Source organism: Psittacula echo (assembly GCF_963264785.1).
Source record: "Psittacula echo genome assembly, chromosome: 6".
Taxonomy (NCBI): domain Eukaryota; kingdom Metazoa; phylum Chordata; class Aves; order Psittaciformes; family Psittacidae; genus Psittacula; species Psittacula echo.
In genome coordinates, this window is record NC_137743.1 from 48984819 (window position 1) to 49002376 (window position 17558).

The window sequence follows — 17558 nt, forward strand, 5'->3', positions numbered from 1 at the left end:
TCTGCAGGCCTCATGACTGTGCTGCTGCATAGGAGGGAAGGAGGCAAAAGGCTGGCAATGCTAAGGCTGTCAGCAGCAGCAGCACCTGTGCAGTGCACCAGGTCGCAGTTGGACTCTTCACTGGTATTACCTGCTCCAGCTCTGGGACACTTACACAGAAACGCCCAGCTTTCCACTTCAGCTTCCTGGGGCTCATGTAATGCCAGCAAGGCTCACACTGCATCTCAGTGCTCCTGTCCTATCAAAGGGAATGTTTCAGCCATTCTCCTTTCTGGCTCACTCACGGGACTGGAACTCTCGAGCTAAGCCACACAACCTAGAGGTGGGTTTCAGCAGCAGTTGTGTTGAGTAGGCAGGACTGCAAGAACAAACACACATTTGTGTTGCAGGAGAGAGAAAAGTTGTAACGTTTTTCAAAAGCGGCCCTGTGGAGTTTTGCCCCTGCTTGGCTGTCTTCCTACAGGGAGGCAGCTTCCCTGTGATCTGCTGTTCTGCTTATGCAGCTGTATATGATGAAATAGTTCAGTCTTAAAAACAGGAGGTAGCGCTTACCATTCCCCTACCTGCCCTCCAAAGAATCCTGACCCTTCAGCAGAGGTAGCCAAGCTAAAAATTTGATTCTTCTCCTCTAGTTGCTATTTGCAGACAGCTGAAATGTCTGTCTGTAGCTTACAGCCCTTGCCAGTGACATGAGATAGGTGCTTAAATAATTTTATTTCCTTCTTGTGAGCACATACCGTTTTCTTTGCTTTACTTACACAAATAGGAGCACTATTCACTAACTGCTGTCTTGTTACCTGCAACAGCCAGCCAGGCAGGTGACAGTGGAGAAGTTAACTTACCTTTTTGTGGGAGCAGCGAGAGCTGGGGCTGACCTGGAACAGGTCACCTCATCACAGCTGTTCTGTGGGGCCATGTGCTGAACTATTCCAACTGAAAAATAACTTTCTTTTCCTCAACAAAATGAGTTCCCTCATACAATTCAGCACAAGGGACCTCCTCTAATGAACCTGTCTTACCTTTATTTCCAGAGCTTTTTTCTAGACTCCAGTCCCTACTCTTCTTCAAGCAAGCACAGGAGACATCAGCTGTACAGAGGTAAGAGGAGAATTTGCACAGCACTAGGGAGCAAAAGGAAAATTGCTGCATTTCCAAGTTTCTTCTGGAAGAAAAAGGTACTCTTGGAAAGCAAGCGTACCTTGTAACAGCACAAAAGTAACTTAAAATTATTTAGTTTTCAACACTCAACACTTTTCATTAACTGCTAAAGTTAACTAATGCCTCCACTACACATTGCTCCCCTGTCTCCACTTGGGAAAGCCTGGGTTCAGGTAACACTCCAGCACATGGTTAGGACTGATGAAGCTCAGGGGCAGGCATGACCTGACCCACGCTGAGAGGGGGCTGACTGTGAGGAGGGCTCAGGAACCAAAGCCCCAAGTGGAAGTGCACAGCTCTCGTGGCACCATACATTCAGCTCCAGGGAGCCTGTCCCCAAGCAAAACCAAGTGCTGCTTCCTCCACTTCAGCCCTCTGTAGGTGTTAGAAGCCAGGCATTGGCCAAGTCATGTCACATATAGGCAAGGCCCTCTGAATTCATCCCAGCTTTCCTGAATTTGCTGGATGATGAACACAGTTGTTCAGCAGTAGGTGCGTACTAACACGGTTAGTGTAAAATCTTAATTTGTTACTTATACTTTGCAACACTTTTACAGATTTAACACACAGTGTCAAAACACCTTGGTTTTTATTTTCATATCCTTTTTGAATCAGGTTAAGCTGTAAACAATTTCTTTTTCAATCAAATACTGCCAGCTAGAATTACTCCCATTCATGCATCGCTGAAAACAAAAAGGGTATTTTTCTTTAAGTATGTTTTTCTTTTTTTAAACAATGTCACTGTATACAGAAACCAATACTTAGATTCAATGCACCCTGATTAGTTATGTAAACAGATAACCCCAAAAAAACTCATCAACAGAACTAGTAAGTTGGTTCCTTCATAGAATGGAAATTAACATCTTTCCTGACTTCAGATTAACATGGTCAGGAGTATAGAGCGTGGCACATAAATCCATCTAGGAGGTGTATAAATTGCACGGTACTTGAATTAGCAAAGTTATGCATAATGAAATGCACAGTTTAAATTCATGCTAGAAAGCATTTTTTCAATATGTGGCAGCTGACTGCCAACCATAACAGTTAAGTTCTGCACCATCATTTATGGCATTATAGATAACTATTACATATAGCATACTTTAAAATCCTGAAGGATTTTGTTACTTGAAACATTCTCCAGGCAGTCATTTGGTTTGAAACAATGGGAGAAAGACTAAAGATCTTGCCACCTTATACCGATTATGGTACCTTTGACTTTATGAAGTAGATCAGATATGATGTGTATTTCACAGTAACAAAGTTGCTTTAATGCCTTTTCTCCAACAGCAGGATTGCGTTAGATGTTTCTGCCCTCAGATATCACAACTGTCCTGGTGGTTTTCCCTTTTCTTGAGTAAGTACATTGAGTACTTTTCCTGGCTTTTAACTATTCATCAGCCCTTTCAGTATATCTTCGGAGAGTTCCAGCAGAGGGAGTTCAGGGGATGGGATGTCCAGGGGGGGAAGGTTGGGTATTGGAATGTCCTTTGCTTTCCCAGCAGTTGAGGCAAACTTCTGCCAAGTTGCAGCTGAAGAAGTAGCTTCTGAGTGTTGCTGCAGACCCCACAACTCTGACTTCTCGACAAAGTCAGCATCTACATCCAGCTCCTTGTCTACTGGAGATTTCTGGAGTCTCGCTCTTTCTGCTTTTAACTGCTTATTCTCTCTCCTTAATCTCTCATTTTCAGCTACAAGAAATTCTATGTGCCGCTTCAAATCTGCAATTTTGGTTGCCTGCTCTTCTATTATTGTTTTGTCGTCTTTTGGAGCTTTGCTCCCAATACATGCTTCCACTGGCTCCTTTCTTTTCTGAAGCAGAAACAAGAGTGTATCTGGGTCCCTGTCAAAGACACCCTGAATATCATGTGGATGTTTCTCTGTGGAAGGACTGTATTTCTGAGTAACAGGAACCAGTACGTTTTGATCATCAGAGTCTTCAGCAGATGGTTTATAAGAAGTCTGAAGGTGTGCAGCTATTTCCTTGTCAGCATTCTGCTGGGCTTTCAGCTTTTCCTCCCTCTTTGCCCTTTTCCACCTCTCCTGGAGGAGCAGTAACTGTTTCATGTGACTATCCCTTTGTAATTCCAGTGACAGCTGAGCCTGAGTAAGAACAAGATTAAACAATTTAATTGGTGATCCCTAATCCCACCCAAATATTCACACACTTAAAGTTACACACATATAAATATTTATATAAATAGCATCACAGCATGCCCAAGGGAGGGGAGGAGCTTTTGTTATTCAGATATTAAATCCAATTAGAAGTGCTTGCTGCTTGCACTATGCAACAGATTCAGATGTGTCACCCAAATTTAGCGTAACTACTGGAATCGTGAAGGAGTTAACATATGGTCTTTTGTTTGCTTGGGTTTTGTTAAGTCACTGACCAGGCTACATTACCTCTGAGAGAAGGCACTAGCTGTTTAACTGACCTATGACCAACACCAGGAAAGGAGTCACTTGGCATGCACAGCCACGCTTTAGTTAAATAATACAAAGTATGTGTATGCTTCTGTGATGGTCTCTGTGTAGACATTAATAACACCCAACACTAAGCAGAAAAGTGCTCCAAGGCCAGATATAGTCCCAAATGATTCAGCCATAGTTAATGAAGGGGGTGGCATGGTGGTTAGTAACTCACAGGAACCACCTGGGTAAGAGGCTTCTATTTTTCTATAATAATGACCTTTTGGATGAAAGACAGGTGTCTGATCTTCAAGGGTCATTTGCTTTGATAATACTGGCTAAACTAAAAGCCTACTGCTAAGAGAGTACTAAGCAGACTACACTTCTGAATTTACAGATAGATTTGTGTAATCAATAATGAAAGGTGTAGGGCTTTTGTTCTGGAGGTCCCCAAGTCAGGATGAATAAATCCAAAATTACAGACTGTAGCTGAGATGCTCAGCTTTGTGCCTCAGCAGAACAGCCTAAGTACCTCACAGCAAAAGTTAAATATGAAACTAGTTTTATCACCTACTTGAGGATGCCTTGCAAGCTAGAAACCATTGTTGGAGAACCCGTAGATGGGTTAGTAGTTCTCTTGTCCCTGCTCCACATAAACTTGGAAAAACTCCCAAGGAAGGCTAGCATCACTGCACTTCCAAAACTCTTGGTGCAGCTGACACAAGTTCAGGCAACTATGCAGAGGCTAATGCCCAAGAGGGGTATGATCAGTCATGGCACAGTATGACACACAAGCATACAGCAGAGCTATGGCCAATTCTGGCATCTGCTGCATTTTGGTCTCACCTGCTCTGACTGGGTCAGCTTCATAGCATCTGTAAGGTATGCTGCAGAAGAGAAAATTGATAAACACTTAGGAGAGGGTTACAAAACCTGAATGTTTCTATAAAAGCTAAGAAAAGGCCTCAGACCTTCAGTATTCTGAATCCCCACATAAAAGCAGCAGTCCAGAGGCAAAGTATTTCCCAAGTTACAGTGGCTGGAAACACCTGATGTTTTTCAAAAGTCTGAAAAAATTACTGTAAGATCATGTAACAAGCACCACACCCTTCCCATGGCATCCTGTTAGCTCAGATTGTTTCAATTTGTTTTTCAGGGGAGGACAGCAGCCATTTCCAAAAAGTCCCAGAACAACAACTTTCCCCTGAAGAGAAGAAACACAGCCAAGTACCAGACTTCTAACATACAACCATTTAAAGACAAAATGGGGTAAGTAAAACCCCCTCGCCCATGGCAAGTCAGTATTACGAAGTCATGCCTTTTGACAAAGAGGTATATAGTCTGTAGTTCTCCACTTCTTTCATCAACTTCCTCTCCAAACCAGAAAATGTGCCGGCTTAAAGTCAGAGCAGCACTTACCTTGCTAGTGCTGAAAATGACAGAATAAAGAATTCTTAACCAAATACAGAAGGATGTAAAATAGTGGCACAGAGTCATCAGATAAAGAAAAGCAAGAAACATTCAACACATTTCTGGGTTTTGTCTTGGCGTATGGAGTGAAGGAAACAAGAGAAATCTGCGTGTTACAATGTAAGTGCTATCCCTCATTGCTCTGACTATTCATAAATACTAAAGAAACTATCAGTTTCTCATTTTATGGGGTTTTCTAATATTTATGAATGCAAAGTGAGAACGCCTGGTATCTAGGTTACCATGTTTGGAGCAGCCACTTATTTTGTCTCCACACAAGCTCTGACACTGGAAATGTCCTACTTGTTGCACCAATTAAGACCTCTTCTTTCTTCTTCTGCCAAGCAGTAGTTGCACTGTCACAGAGCTGACAGACTCCAACACAAATAATTAAGCATGACTAGTTCAATGGACAGGTAAATGCACAAAGTCTCACTTAGGAGAGGCTGTCAATCACAGTGCCAAGGCCTGCAATGCAATTTGCTGTTTCGTTCAAGTTCTGGGAAAGCTGAGCTCATCACCTCTTCTCAGCTGTATTGATTCAGACATTAGGAAAGGAAAGTAAGTACTCTGCAAGCAAACATTTGTCTAAGTATTTCCTTTATCAACAGAGAAAGCAGGTGACTTTGGCTATGAAAGCAGTGAAGAAAATATAGAGTGTAAAGTGAAGCTGGCTTACACCAGGTTCCCAACTGCATGTTGGCTTCATCTTTGGTCAAGAACTGCCTTCACAGTTTTTTAACCACACCAATCAAAACAACTTTGGAAACATGTGACTTTAGCCATTCATATTAGGAAAAATGTTTCCAAAACGGTGCTTGATCTGGACTAAAAACCAAATTAACATTTTAAGAATAAAACTTCTGCAAGTAACTAGATCTTTTACTTTCATGAAGCATGCAAATATAGAAACTGATTTTAAGATATGGAATGAAAGAAATTCCTACTCACCAGCAGCTTTTTTGTGACACGAAATTGCTTCTTCATATTTCCCTGCTGCTAACAAACGGTCTGCTTTTCTGCTCTGCTGGTGAGCCTTAAAATAAAAAGAGCATTACACCAATGAGTTACTTGACAAATAGTTATACCTGTTTTAAAAAATAATCAGTACATCTAAAAAACCTGTACTGATTCCATTTCTCAGGCTTTTAGGCTCAGATCTCCCACTCCCTTCTAAGCTTTATTTTTGATTTCTTCTTTAATACTACCTTACAAAACACTGTACTGCACAGGTAACACCTGAAGCTTGTTAATGCAGCAAAGATGGTGTGTACACAACAAAATCCTTTTTAAGCTGTTCCTCAGAAAGCACATGTTCTTCTTTGTAGGCAGGCATTTACTGTAGTCATGTAAAAAGACCAGTAAGCCACAAGAAGTTATGAGCAGCTGCAAGTATTTAAAACCAATTTATCTGTCAGAATGCAATATATTTGACATATGTTATAGCTTACAGCTGGTTTGATATTTTCGGCTGCCCTGTGCCCAAGAGGCTTTACCTGCTGGGTGAAGAAACTGCAAAAGATCTTTGGTTTTTTTGTTTGCAGCTTACACCAATTAACGGAAGCAGCACAGCTATACTTAAAGATATCAAAGTTATGCTGTTGCAAGTATTTGCATATGTTCAGTGAGAAACAGCACTGCTTAACCTGCACTGCAACACTCATAAAAATGAGTGGTTTTGTCATTACTAAAATACATGAATTTTATGGTACTTCCTCCAACACAAGCTGTGTAATACAAAAGGCTACAATCACTAACTGGCAAGACTGTAAGTAACAGAGTATTTATGAGTGTTTTACTACATATTCACTTTGACGTAAAAAGACATCAGGTACTAGGCACTGACTCTGTGAAACAACTCAAGACACTTCTGAATCTGAAGGAAATGCTTGCCTGTTTCTTTAAAATTACTGTTTCCCAAGAAAGCCTTTATCAAATCCGTACTGACGGAACCTGTAGGGGAAACAGAGCTGAAAGCCTGAAACCTGCCTCTGTAATTCCATCTCTGACACATACAAATTCTGTTCCTCCCCTTCACCCCAAAACATATCAGACTTCAGATGTTTGGTGAATATAAATCACCGATTCACATTACACATGTTCTAGGATCAGCGTAAAAATAAGCACATTTGTCTGTATCCAAAGATGCCAGAACAGCTGTTCTTAAGCAATCTCTAGCAGTTATATCATTGCATTTAGACCCTTGGCTTTTCTAAACTCACTTCATATGCTAATATGAAATGTTATTAAAAAAACCCCATGACTTCTTGATTCTTCACAACAAATATTCTGGTTATATTCTTCTTCCTTACCTTCATTTAATCCTCACAGCACTGTCAGCATTCCCTGCTGCTTCTGCTCTGAGTCTTAATAACCTCAGAAGAGGAAGTGTTTTTCTATTGGAAAACCATCTATTTTATTTATTTTTTCTATGGACTCCTACAATTGATATATGCCAGAAAGATAAACTTCTTTCCCACAGGAATGAACTAACAGTATCAGCTCATATAGAGCCATCTCCTTGGTTATTCCTGGCAGCTCATCCAGTTACAAATTAGCTATGTCATAGACATAAAAACACCTGAGCTAGCTCCTTACAAAACAAGTTTTCAGTAAATTAGTACTGATACAGCTACTTCTGCAAACTGCATGGGCAGGTCTAAAAAACAACAGAAGAGGAAACAGGGTAGCTAGAAACAGAAGAGCTAATGAAGCAAGTCAACAAGCCAGGGGCCTGGTTCCATTTATTATGGTTCCATTATTCTATGATTCTATGATTAGTTTCTGCATAGAAGAATTTGGGTCTGATTGTTTTCAAAGGTTATTTTCATATGTTGTAAACTCCTGGAGCATGATCTTACTCAAATAACTTAAGCACATGCAGAACATTTGAGGACAGTCAGTTGCTACTTGATTGAGCAATTAAATTATTTCCATTCTCAGTTAACTCCCAGTGAAGCTGAAGGGAGTTTGAAGTTGGACTAGACTGTGAATAAACTTAGGAAAACAACAGTCCAGAGTTGCTAACAAAACAAAAAGCTAGGATCCTCTGTTTACAGGATCAAAATGCCTTTCTTGCTGTTACATCAAAATATATAGATGTTAGGCCATCTTATTCTGATCCAGAGTGACAGACCTCCTCAGTGGAAACAACAGGAACCACAGCTGAGAAAAATCAGTTTCAGGACAGCCGTTGTGAGAGAGCAGCTTGTGAGTGAGAAAGGTGTTTTGCACTCAGTCATGGGGGAGGAATTCCTCATTTTGTATGTCTTCCTGCCAGCTTGACGAGGAAATATTTGCTCATTTATTCTACCCTGAGAGTGTTTGTTCCAATTAGTTCATTGTGGAGGGACCAAGGAATTTCTGCAATTTTCATGGTAGATTATTCATCACCAGCATTTTGAAGAAATTAGTGGTACTGTTTCCTAGCAGCAAGTGATGAAGCTGCAACAGAAGTACTTGGGTGCTTAATAGCCATGTATCATGAATAAGCTTCTACATCTTGTCTAGTCTGCTGGTTTACTCTTAGTGCTCAGTTACACTTAGCAACACAGCATCCATTGTTAGTAAATCTATTTTGAACTCAGAGTGGCCTGCATCTCATTATAAAATTGGCAATGGAAGAACTGGTCCTATATTATAAAGTGAAGAAAATGGCTGTCAAGTTTATCCCTGGTCTGATGTCATGCTAGAGGAAGGTGTTTACACCAACAATTCTGGAGCTGCTATGCTAGTTCCCAACAGATTCAAGCAGGGCTGCTTTGACTTTGGTCTTGCTGCTGTGATGATGATAGAAACAGCTGCTGCATAACTGCAGTGGGTTTACATATCTGATTTCTCTTTGCTCTTCCAGTTGCAGTGCTGGAAATAAATGTAGGATGTGGTGTAAGAATAATTATAATTGATTAACAAGCTATGGAATTGAAGGGGGGAAGTAGGTTGACAATTACTTCCAGATGTCCCTCCCAGTCCAGATGAGCAGGAATTCCCAGTAGGCAAATGGACAGGTATAACAATTTGACTCTAGTAAGAGGAAGCAGATATGAGGCATGACCAAGCTAAAAAGCTTCCTCAGCTTGCTCCAATGTATTTGGTTCATAAGGAATTACTGCATGCCTTATTCGAACCACTGTGGATCAGCTACAGAAAGCAGGTAAGCTAGAGAACTTTCCTCAAACTTTCCAACTGTAGCTGAGATGTTAAAGGATGACACCTGCATCTTTAAGTTTGTACCTCCATTACAGATAAGTGCTCCTGTTTGATTTTTCCACCTAACTAGTCCAAATCATTGCCTGTGTAATCTCTGAGCCACAGAATCAAGCCATCCTCTAAAACAGCAAAGCAGGTCTCCTCTTTGCCTGGAGCTTCTTTAGCAGCCCAAAAATTAACACTCAACTTCTTCTTTTTCCAATATAAACTAGACAATGATATTGCTGCAAGTCATGAGAAATGAAGCTGTAAGACCCACTTACCAGATCTCTTACCACTCCCTCAAACTCAATAATAAAAAATGATAGGGTTTTTTTCTAGAGATAATGTGCCATTACAACTTAAAGGATTACAACCATATGATCCTATCTTAGGTTGGGGGAATCCAAAAAAAAAAAAAGCAGCTGCTGCTTTTCCCCTATGATTCCAGTTGATAGCTAGCTATTATAGAAAGGGGAGCAACAGAAAAACCACACTCAATCCTACAGTATTTTCAAAAGGTAAATGTAGTTCTACTCATTTTCAAATAGGGTACACCTACTACCCTTTTTTTAAGACCAGTAATTTGCAACAGTCCTCCTGTAGCTGAGCCAGACAATCTTGGGTATGTTCTGTTTTAGTTTGTTCTCCTAATGGGAAGTGCAAATACAAAGCCTTGTACAAGATGTTAAGCTTACAGCCTTCTCGTTCACTGCAAGAGACTCTAGGAAGTGATATATTTTAATATGATTATGAAGCACAGATTACAATGCCTTACTAAAAAAGTTAGAAATGAAGGCAGGAAAACCCAGCTGCTACATGATGGGGCCTGACGAAAGCTAACTGCAGAGAAGTTCTGCCCACTAGAACAGTTTGTAAATGTTTTAAATGAAACTACTGTTTGCTGCTAACATAATCTATTTTATGCTATGGACTGTGTATACCAGTTATCCTTCTCAGAAAGGATCAATATCTATGCTCTGCTAATGCTGAAAGCAAAGATTAAGGTTTTTTTTTTTTTGAATGATGAGGGATCTATCTGGGGATTTATTTCCTTAAGGGTACAGGGCTGTTTTCCTAAGAATGTATTTTGAAGAAAGGAAGAGTCAGAAAGTGCACACTGCATTGGTTCCATATTGTACAAGAGTTTTAAGTATATTCCTCACACATATTTACAGCAGCAGGCCACAAAGGGTAGGATAAGGTGGTGTACCATTGTTCCCCCCACCCCACAACCACTTCTCTCACTGCTATACCTACAGAAAACTTTTCTAAGCCCATTCTTAGTAGGAAATAGTGAACTTAGAAAGGTTTGCATGCATATGTCTACATATGTATTGAAAAATTGGATTAGGAGAGAATACAACTGATCAACTTGGCCATAATTTTTTAAATAAGTGCAATAATGATGAATAAAACTCTGGATGACTATGGAAAACAGTGTCTTTACAGGCAGTTACAGTAAAAGCATAAATAATAAAGAGTTGTACTGTTACTTATGCTAAATAATAGGAATATATTTGCCACTAAGGCTAAAGAAATGGTAATGTATAGTTTTCTCAACAGAAGCAAGCCCCCTTAAAAATACTCTTTGTATTCTGTAGAGGAAGACAGAGTTGACTGAAGGAGAAACAAAAAATGGCAGAACCTGTTGTGGCTGCTCAACCAAGACCACTAGCCACATGTTAGCTCAATTTTTTGTCTTTGAAAGCCAGACAGAATAATGACTCAACTGTAAATTACAGGTTGGTGTGACTATAAAGCAAAACAAATATGTGAAACTCTCACGAGAATGTATTCTCAATATTAACAGATTCCTCACTCACTTTGTATTGAACTGTAGAGATGCTGAAGTTCAGCTCTCTTGTAAGCAATAGTAACATAATTTAAATATATGGGAAGACAACCAACCAGTTGTTTAGCCAGCCAGTATTAATTCACTGACTAGCTCTGACTATGCATGTGTTCCTAACCTACACCAAATTTAAGATAAAATGGTGAGTCTGAGTTCTTTACCATGCAAATGCAATTAACAGATGTGATAGGAAACCAACTTGCATTCATCCTGCTCAGGTTAGGTGGAGTCTTCAAAACCTTATATAGGCATAGCTGCAGCTCTTTCCCTGATCACCTGCAACTTCTTTAAGGTGTGGTATCCTTTTACCTATTGCATAGTCAAATCAATCTCATTCTCTTCCTTTTCATCCATTTAATATGATAAAAACACTAAATACTTCAACTTGCTTGCCAGAGCCATTTTGTATACCTACAGTTCTCAGCTGCTTTTGCAATGCCCTTCTTGTCCCCATATACAGTGCTGCGGCTGGTACTACACAAGTCTTGCTAAATGGAAGTTATAAGCTAAATGAGAACAGTTCCACTGCCTTGATTGTTTTTGTTTACTATTTCAGCTTTCATATGTAGCCCTAAACCCCATGGCTCAAGCTGTTCCAGCAGCTGAGCTCAGTAGAGACAACTGAATCATCACATCAAATGGTCTAGTAAACAACCTATTCCAGAAGCAACAATTTCAAACAAGTGGGGCAGAAAGGCTTCAGTTAAGGCTTCAGTTGGGTCTTTAAATTGTTAGGCACGCTTACTCAGAGCTGAACTGCGTGGTTTGACAATATGCGTGTGATGCCAGTGTGACGCAGCAGAAAGGCACTGCTGGTAGGTACCCAAACAGCACAGATACCAGTGAGGAGATAATGCTTCTGTCAACCACCCAGAGCTTAGCTAATTATGTTACTGACTGGGAGCTATTGCAAGCTGTTATATGTGCAACATGGAACAGTTTTGTGTTGTGCTTCAGTAGTGGTTATATGACTGAACACAACATTGTAAAGCTTTTCCAAAGAAGATATAACTGATCTGGCTGTTCAACTGAGTATCTGACACATCACCTCAGCATCTCCAGTCGCTTTACTCAGCAGGTATGCTGCTGCCTCTGTGGGTTCACAGCGTACATTTCTCTTAGCTGAAATGAATGGTCCCATATAGCTCATGTTGATGGTTGTTACTGGGAAAACCAAGACAAGGCTTCCACTACCGCAGTAAAAACAGACTTTGTGTTAGGCATGTCTATATAACCATACTTCCACTTTCACTACCTGCACTTTTGTTTTCTCTAGTTTGAGTTTAGAATTCAGCGCATCTGCCTCTCTTTTTTTTTCCATTTTATTTTGAAAAAACATGTAGAACCGCTTTCAGGTTAAGCTCTATATTTTTTTTTAAAAAAGAAAAAGAAAAATCGAAGAAAACAAACTGGATTCAGTGGATGTTTCTGTAGATTAACATAATATTCCTGGCTTTGAATACATATTAAATCCTTTGGTGTCTAGTAAACTAACATAGATTCTATTATCTCTTCCTCCTCTCCCATATTACATATTTATTCTGCTTGTTATTTTGTCCTCATGTGGACATAGTATTCACCTAACTTTTAAACTCTTGGCTTGATTGGCTTGCACTGGAATGGTTGCTACCAATGTCTTAGAGTATTAATTTTAAAAGCTTCCGCTATATGAGATTCTTGCAATATACATTTTGTTGTGTTATTCTCACTCCAGCCACTGGGCCGTGCTTTCTGTTTTTCACCAAAACAGCTCTTCAAGCTGGTTCCCTTACAGTTCAAGAAGCTCGTAGGCAATATATATTCACCAGATTTTGGACTGCATTTTATTATAAACCATACAAAGTGCTATTACTTTATAGTAAGAATAAAACATAGAGGTGGTACAGCTCCTTAGCAAACACTCTATAGGAAGATACCGAGGTATTAAAGCAGAATCTGCAGAGTTACAATGTCCTGCATTAAGACTTTGTTCATCAAGCAAGTTTCCTTTCTAGTCTCTTCTTGAGATTGATACCATTTCCCTCATATTTTTACTGTGTTACTTCCAAAATTCTGATGGTCAGCAGTGTACTGTTGTGCTTCTTAACTTACACCTTTCGCTCCTATACCTAAGACTTACGAAATTTACCTCCACGTTTCTGCAGAATAAATTTTAATCTGTTAAAATGTTGCAATATTGCAGTTTATGGCACTGGACTGTGTGAAACAATTGTTCATCTGGACTAGATATCTACTATATGGTTGTTGCAGGTGAAGGGACTGCACTCAGTCCATACCTGTTTTAAGTTTCACAGCACAACCTAAATATTTTTATTTGTAAAGTTGAAGAACTGGTTTCCTTATTAGTAAAAGCATAAGGATCAGGGCCGTAAACCATTCCTTCAAGATTAGATGATGTTTCTCATGTGTAAAGCATATAGTACCCTAAAGGGGGAGAAGGAAAGAAGAAAGAGCAAAGGGAAGAGACAAAATAAATGCTCAGGTATCAGAGCTGCCCCAAAACACTTTCCCATGGCTCTAACAACTCAGCCCATGCCAACAGATTTTGGAAAAGTTGTTTCAATTTATTCCTAAATGAAGTATCACTGGTTCAGTAGAAAAATCAAATCAGCATTTAGTACTGTAGAAAAAGTCCTAGAAAGGTTAAAAGAAGGAAGGATGGGTTTAGACTCAGCATGATTATAATAACTTAAAAGGGGGGGGGGGGGGGGAGAACAAACCCAAAACAAAATGAAACAAACACAAAAAAACCCACAAAACCAAACAAAAAAAAGAAACCAAACAAAAAAAAGAAACCAAACAAAAAAAAGAAACCAAACAAAAAAAAGAAACCAAACAAAAAACCTAATACAAATTTAAGCCCAAATTCTAAAAAGGTAAGTCTGTTCTCATTGAAGTCATTAGACCTGAAGCTTAATGATTTAAACTTCCAGTAAACAAAATCCACTGCAGTTACAGATTATTATTATTTTTAAAGAGATCTGTAAAGCAAATCAGTATTTGTCTAGTGCTATCTACAGAAGTAAATCAGTGGATTAGGGAAAGCAAAATGTAACTAAGCTTAAGAAAAAAAAAAAACATAGTGTAAGGCATTAATTAAGACCCAGATGCATAAAGATAAAATATTATTTTGCTGGAAACATATCTTTCAGAAGGTAGAAAAAGAATGCAATTGAAATCAACAGAATACAACAAGGTACAGCATGCCACCTGTAATTAGGAAGGCTAAGCAAATAGTCAAATATATAAGAAATAACTGAAACTGAAAGCCACCAGTACAAGTCATTAAGTGCAGCTGGTGTGATACATGTTGACAGAGAAGCTGACAGAGAAACAGAGACATTAGGATACTGCAAAACTACTAAGGAATATTTTTTTTTTTGTCTTTTTTTCTGTCATATCAGCTTCCCAGAAATTTAGGACAGTATTTGTGCTTTCCAGTAATTAAGCCTAGATGCCCAAATACACAACTAATGAACAACTTTTACAGGACAAAGCAGCATCAAAGAACTGTAGCAAATTCTACTAAAACACCTTAACTAAAAAAAAAAAAAAAATCATTTTCACAAAAGTTAGCAAGCCATGATATACTAAAAGGAGGAAAATGTGTTGTACTTAAGCCACCGACAGCAGATAAATCAGCCCAATGATTAGTGTACCCAAAACCACTTTGCAGTTTAGGCTTTTGGTTGGTTGGTTTTTTCTCCTCATCAGAATAATGGTTTGGCATTTTTGGAAAAAAGTTGTGCTCTTCCAATCCACAAGAACTACACTTAGGTCAAGAGAAGAGATTTACAGGACAAGTACATGAAATGCAAGACACTGGATAGTATTAAAAACTTATATGAACATTCTTATATTGGAGGTTGGCACCTTCCCTGAATGCTGTTGCAAATCTGAAACTCGGCTGCAGAGAGGGGCTGTGAATAGGAGAGTTTTGCAAAATTCTAATTACTTTTGTTCATGTCCTTGTAAAAATGTAGGCATGTTCTAACTACAGTACTGTACCCATTCAAGCTCTCGTTCATGAAGAATTTTCATGGTTTTCACACAATCTGAAAAGACGGGTCATTTTTCTATAAAAGATGATTCAAGACTATATTGTGCAGCAGTTTTAAGGAAAGTTTTTTGTATTTCAGGGTACTCCTTAAAAGGCAGTAGGAATGTATGCACAGGCAACTCCATAATTTTCTGTACCAATGTATTATAAAGCAACTTTTTTCCTGTATTATCCGTTATGCAGAAGTGTCTTGATCTTATTGTAAGCCTGGTGCTAGACTGGTTTAGTAACTGCACATTCCTACGATGGTCAGAGGATCATCAACTAGGCTTCAGTCATAGTCTTGTCACTCCTATACCCCTTAGTAAGGGGTCTCAGGAGAAAGCACTACTAACTGGTGATAACTATACTGCCACAAAGTTGCTACTTTCAGCCACTAACTACAGAATATTCAGTTACCATCTTCTCCTTAGAAGCTCATGCACTAGATATACTTTTAAAAAGGCTTTTACAATACAGACATACTCAGAGTGGTTCTGCACTATCAGCTCAGATCCAAATAGACAATCTTCCTGCTACACTTTCAGGCCTAATTTCATGGGTTCCGCAATGTCAAATTTACAAGCCTTTTTGAAACTGGAAAGTACAATCCAGAAATACCTGACTCTGTATGGAGCACGTAAAAATTTATCAGGGCTGGCGCAAACAAGCTTTGATTAAAAACTGACACAAGTCTCTGAGATTCGCATGACAATGGCTAAACACTTTCTGGATTGAGCTAATTCCTGGAAGCATGGCAGCTGTATTCCTGTACTCCTGACTAATTGGCCTGCTGGACCAAAGCTAGTTTTTTAAAGGAATGCTCTGTGTGTTACCACATCTGAGGCATAGTCAAGAAACAGCTTTAATAAAACCCCTAAGGCAGCAGAGAATTAACTGTCCTTTATCCTAGATCTTCTTTATTTGACAGGAACCTACTCATTTAAGCTGCTTTAAAATCTGTGAATATGCATTTTTCAGATATTTATGTTTCAGTTGAAGTTCCTTAGAGATTTGGTTTAAGCAGAGTAATTGCAGCTTTAAGGCTTTAAAGCATTTCATCTTCTGAAATTTAGAGGCATCTAGTCAGTAGTGTGCCCTGGGGGTCTCTAAAATTTTTTAAGCTCACATAGACATGGCCTGTGTCACCTAAACGTTTCCTTCCAGAACTTCCCTTGCCCTTTGTGCTTGCAACTTGGCCCAGACTTAACACACACTCCCCACACCCCCTCCGATCCAAACATGCCCCTACACGCACCCTGCGCTGCCTCCTCTCCCGCGCTGCCTATGTTATCCTAGGCACGCAGCTGCCAGGCCCCAGCCGCGCGCCCCACAGGAGCACTGTCCAGCGTTCCGCGGTCTGGCCGTCGCTTCTCCCCGCCTCTCAGCCACTGGACCGGGCTGCGGCGAGCCCAGCACCCCGCCGATCTCCGAAACCGCCTCAAGTCCGGGACAGACGCTCGTCCCCACTCGCCTCCGGGCAGGCCAGGGCCTGGTGCCGCTGTGGCAGGGCCTGGCAAAAGCCCTGAACAGGTGCTCCGGGAACTGGAGGGGGGCAGGGAGGGCCCTATTTACTGCTCAAGTCGCGCTTCTCCGCTCGGTTACTTAGCGGTGGGAGGTCAGGGGTGTAACCCTCTGCCCGTCACGGCCACTGACTGGCCTTCGCCCCAGGGCCGGGACCGGCAGCAGGACCGGCTGACAGGTAGCCCTCCCCCCGCCCCCGCGCGCTCACCAGGTTGAGGGGTCCCTCCATCACTTCCATGGACGGCGGGGGCTGCGGGCACATGGGCGCGGAGGCGGCCTGCTTGCCGCTCCCGGTGCCGCCGGCCCCCACCGCCCGGTCCGGCTGCCGGCGCCGCTGCTCCTGCGTCCCCGCCCCGGCGGGTTGTAAACACGGCGGCCGCTTCCGCCCGGCCCGCACCAGACGGCGACTCGCGAGACGCTTAGAGTCGCGCGAGACTCGGGCAGTGTTGCCAGGGCAACAGGCGCCGCTCCTCGCCCCGCCCCTCCAACGGCCGCCTGTCCGCAGGAAGGTGCGCGCCGCCGGCGGCGCTCCGGGTGCCCTGTGAGGGGAGGTGGTGGCGGGGTCTCGGTGTGAGGCACCGGGTGAGCGGCCTCCTAAAGGTGGAGAGAAAGAGCGCGCGGCCTGGCACGGCCGCAACCCGGACCAGGGTCCCGCGCCCCCAGCACGCATCCGTGATTTTTCCCCCTTTTTTCCTCCCTTTTTATTTATCGCTGCGCGAGGCACAGGTCTTGGGCCTGTAGGTGCGGGGAGTTCTTTGAGGAAAAAAGACTGAAAGGGAAACAAAGGCAATTAAAAAAAGAGAGTAGAGGATGGGAGGGCAGGGGGGAGGGGAAAGATGAGACACCTGGAAAACAAGAAATAAAAAAGGTAACTAGCAACAAGTAAATAAACTCCAGGATTCCTTTTGTACCCTTTGT

General features: G+C 41.2%; 1 protein-coding gene across 4 annotated transcripts; it reads right to left on the reverse strand.

Moving 5' to 3' along the window:
- Positions 1-1730: 1730 nt before the first annotated feature.
- NRBF2 (nuclear receptor binding factor 2) lies at positions 1731-17029 on the reverse strand. Of its 4 annotated transcripts, XM_080621316.1 has the most exons (5): positions 16849-16990; positions 16375-16661; positions 5986-6070; positions 4411-4451; positions 1731-3258 (listed from the first exon to the last, which is right to left on the reverse strand). In XM_080621316.1, the coding sequence occupies exons 4-5, from the start codon at positions 4432-4434 to the stop codon at positions 2542-2544; spliced, it is 741 nt and encodes a 246-aa protein (XP_080477442.1). In that variant the 5' UTR covers positions 4435-4451; positions 5986-6070; positions 16375-16661; positions 16849-16990; the 3' UTR covers positions 1731-2541. The 4 variants fall into 4 exon arrangements, with proteins under 4 accessions (XP_080477442.1, XP_080477439.1, XP_080477441.1 ...); XM_080621313.1 differs by lacking the exon at positions 16375-16661 and having other exon boundaries at positions 16849-17029; XM_080621315.1 differs by lacking the exon at positions 4411-4451.
- Positions 17030-17558: the final 529 nt, after the last annotated feature.